The following is a 2,500-nucleotide window of genomic DNA, read 5'->3' on the forward strand; positions in this document are numbered from 1 at the left end:
TGCTGACCATGTATTCATGCACAGTTATGATAATTAATATGAAAGCAAAGCTAATTAAGCAAAACTTGTAAAAAAAAAAATTGTATTTACAAAAACACTAAGTACATGCATAAAGGATAAAATAAATGCGTAAAAACATTATTAAATAACTGCTAAAATAAACGCGAAAATGCTTATGAATGACTAAATAAATAAATAAAAATGCTTTTAAAGTGCATAAATAAATTCCAGGTAAAGTAAAATAAATAAATGCATGAGTAAACTAATGTTTAAATTCATTAATAAATGCATACATACACATAAATAAATGAATAAACCAGATGACGTTTGAAAGCTCTAGGATATTTGGGTTATTTTAGAGAAGTTGAAAAATCCCAAGCCAAGTATATACATGCAAAAATAAACTGATAAAATGATTAAATAACTGCAAAAATAAACAAAAATGTTTAAACAAATGACTAAATAAATCAACACTTAAATAAGTGCCATAAAAATAAATGCATGAGTAAACTAATGTTTAAATTCATAAATAAATGCTAAAATGAATAAACAAAACCATAAATAAATAATGCATGCATGCATAAATAAATAAGATGAAGTTTGAAAGCTCTAGGAAACTTTTAGAGAATTTAGAGTAAACTCAAGTCAAGTATATAAATGCAAAAAATAAATGCATAATTAAATAAACAAACAAACCAGATGTAGTTTGAAAGCTCTAGGAAAATTTGGCCTCGTGTTAGAGATTTTGGAAAAACTTAAGCCAAGTTTGGACAATAACAGTATATACATGTTAAAAAAAAAGCATTAATAAATTTATGCATAAATAATTTAATACAAAAAAATAACAGATGTCATTTGAAAGCTGAAGACGAATTTGGCCTCGTGTTAGAGATTTTGGAAAAACTCAAGCCAAGTTTGCACAATATCAGTATATTTGTTTTAAGCCAAGATAATATTCAGTCAAACTCCATTATCAGACTATATTAATGAGCATTAGTGTTCATAAATAGCCGTCAGTGAGTGAGGGATGCTGTCTTACCTTGATCCTCTTCAACAGCCACTGAATCAAACCCTGCTGGGCCGCTTCTGTACACAGACCGGGACGAAACTCAGCCATGTTCTCAATCACAGCTGTCACAAACACACACAGATCTGCTGTTACTGAACGTCCAAGCTCCTCATACACACGCAGACTTTTAGGAATCGTGTGTATTGTATTATGACCTAGTTTTTGTGAAGTCTGCTTCACCTAGTTGCCAAGATAACTGATGGAGAAACTGTAGTGAGATCCGAACACACAGCTTGTCTAACTCAACACACGAATGCATGAGTGCAGAATCCACAGGACTCGACAGTAAGAATGACCCGATGTGAGACAGGTTTGGGACATCGCTATATTGTCACATCGGTTTACACAAGTGTGGTATTGTGCATAAGAGTGAGCGGCCGTCAGGTTTGGACAACATTCAGAAATTAAGAACTGGCCCCAGTTCAAATGAAGTGAATTTGAAGTAAATAATGTAAATGCATATTCATATGCATATATACTGTATGTATGTATGTATGTATTTATATATAAAAAAAATGTTAGATACATGCATATATACATACACACACATATAACCATATACTGTACAGATAAATTATAACTATTTATATACAAACACACACACTGTATATATATAGGGCTGTGTATTGGCAAGAGGTTCACGGTACATATCATGATTCATGTCACGATACAATATATCACGATATATTGCGATACGATACATATTGCGATAAAAAAATGTAAACAAAAATTTACAAAATAATAGAGGTGAAAATACAACTTGCTGTGTATCACCTGAGTTATTCTGCTATGTGTAACACATTATATTGATAACTCAGCAGAAAAATAATAACTAACTTCCTTTCCAATTTATTAGCAAAGCTATCTGAACAGTGAACACACTGAAATGTATGAAGTGCATATTGTGTTACTGAACACTTAAAATGTAGATGCCACAATTTATAAAACTGAAATGGTATGTTGTAAATAAAAAAATGTAGGGCATTAAGTAAACGTTCATAAAACTGAAATCGTATGTATTATTATTATTCAGCAATATTATTGATCTGCCTGCATTGACATCACTGTTTTCTCCAGAGCTGCTGTATAAATAAACTAAATTAATAAATAATGATTTTTATAAATCTAAATTAATCAGGTACTGAACGAACTTAATATGGACAATGACATTATTTACTATTAGAGCTGCTGTAAAATCTTTAACAAACGTTGTTGCATTTTTCTGTTGTCACTGTAAAGCTGCTTTGAAACGATCTCTGTTATGCAAAGAGCGCAATATAAATAAAGCTGACTTGACTATGCTCTATTATTCTGCAAACTAACCGTGTGAATGTACGACGGGCAACGTAGACAGCGAGTCAGCGATCTACAGGATCTGAGGAGGTTTTTCACACACTGGGATTTGATGAAATGCTAACGTCATTTCCATCC

At 31.5% G+C, this 2,500-nt stretch overlaps 1 protein-coding gene across 1 annotated transcript in view; it reads right to left on the reverse strand.

Annotated features, from left to right (window-relative positions):
- Window positions 1-2,500, reverse strand: part of ctnnbl1 (catenin, beta like 1) — a 59,773-nt gene that overhangs the window by 47,212 nt on the left and 10,061 nt on the right. Inside the window, exon 7 of the mRNA XM_077217997.1 lies at window positions 1,040-1,131. Within this exon, the coding sequence (XP_077074112.1) occupies window positions 1,040-1,131 (92 nt within the window). The remainder of the gene's footprint in view (window positions 1-1,039; window positions 1,132-2,500) is intronic.

The sequence above is a fragment of the Siphateles boraxobius genome, unplaced genomic scaffold (genome assembly GCF_051911475.1).
Source record: "Siphateles boraxobius isolate OS27281-9 unplaced genomic scaffold, OSU_SipBor_1 77, whole genome shotgun sequence".
In the NCBI taxonomy this organism is placed as follows: Eukaryota; Metazoa; Chordata; class Actinopteri; order Cypriniformes; family Leuciscidae; genus Siphateles; species Siphateles boraxobius.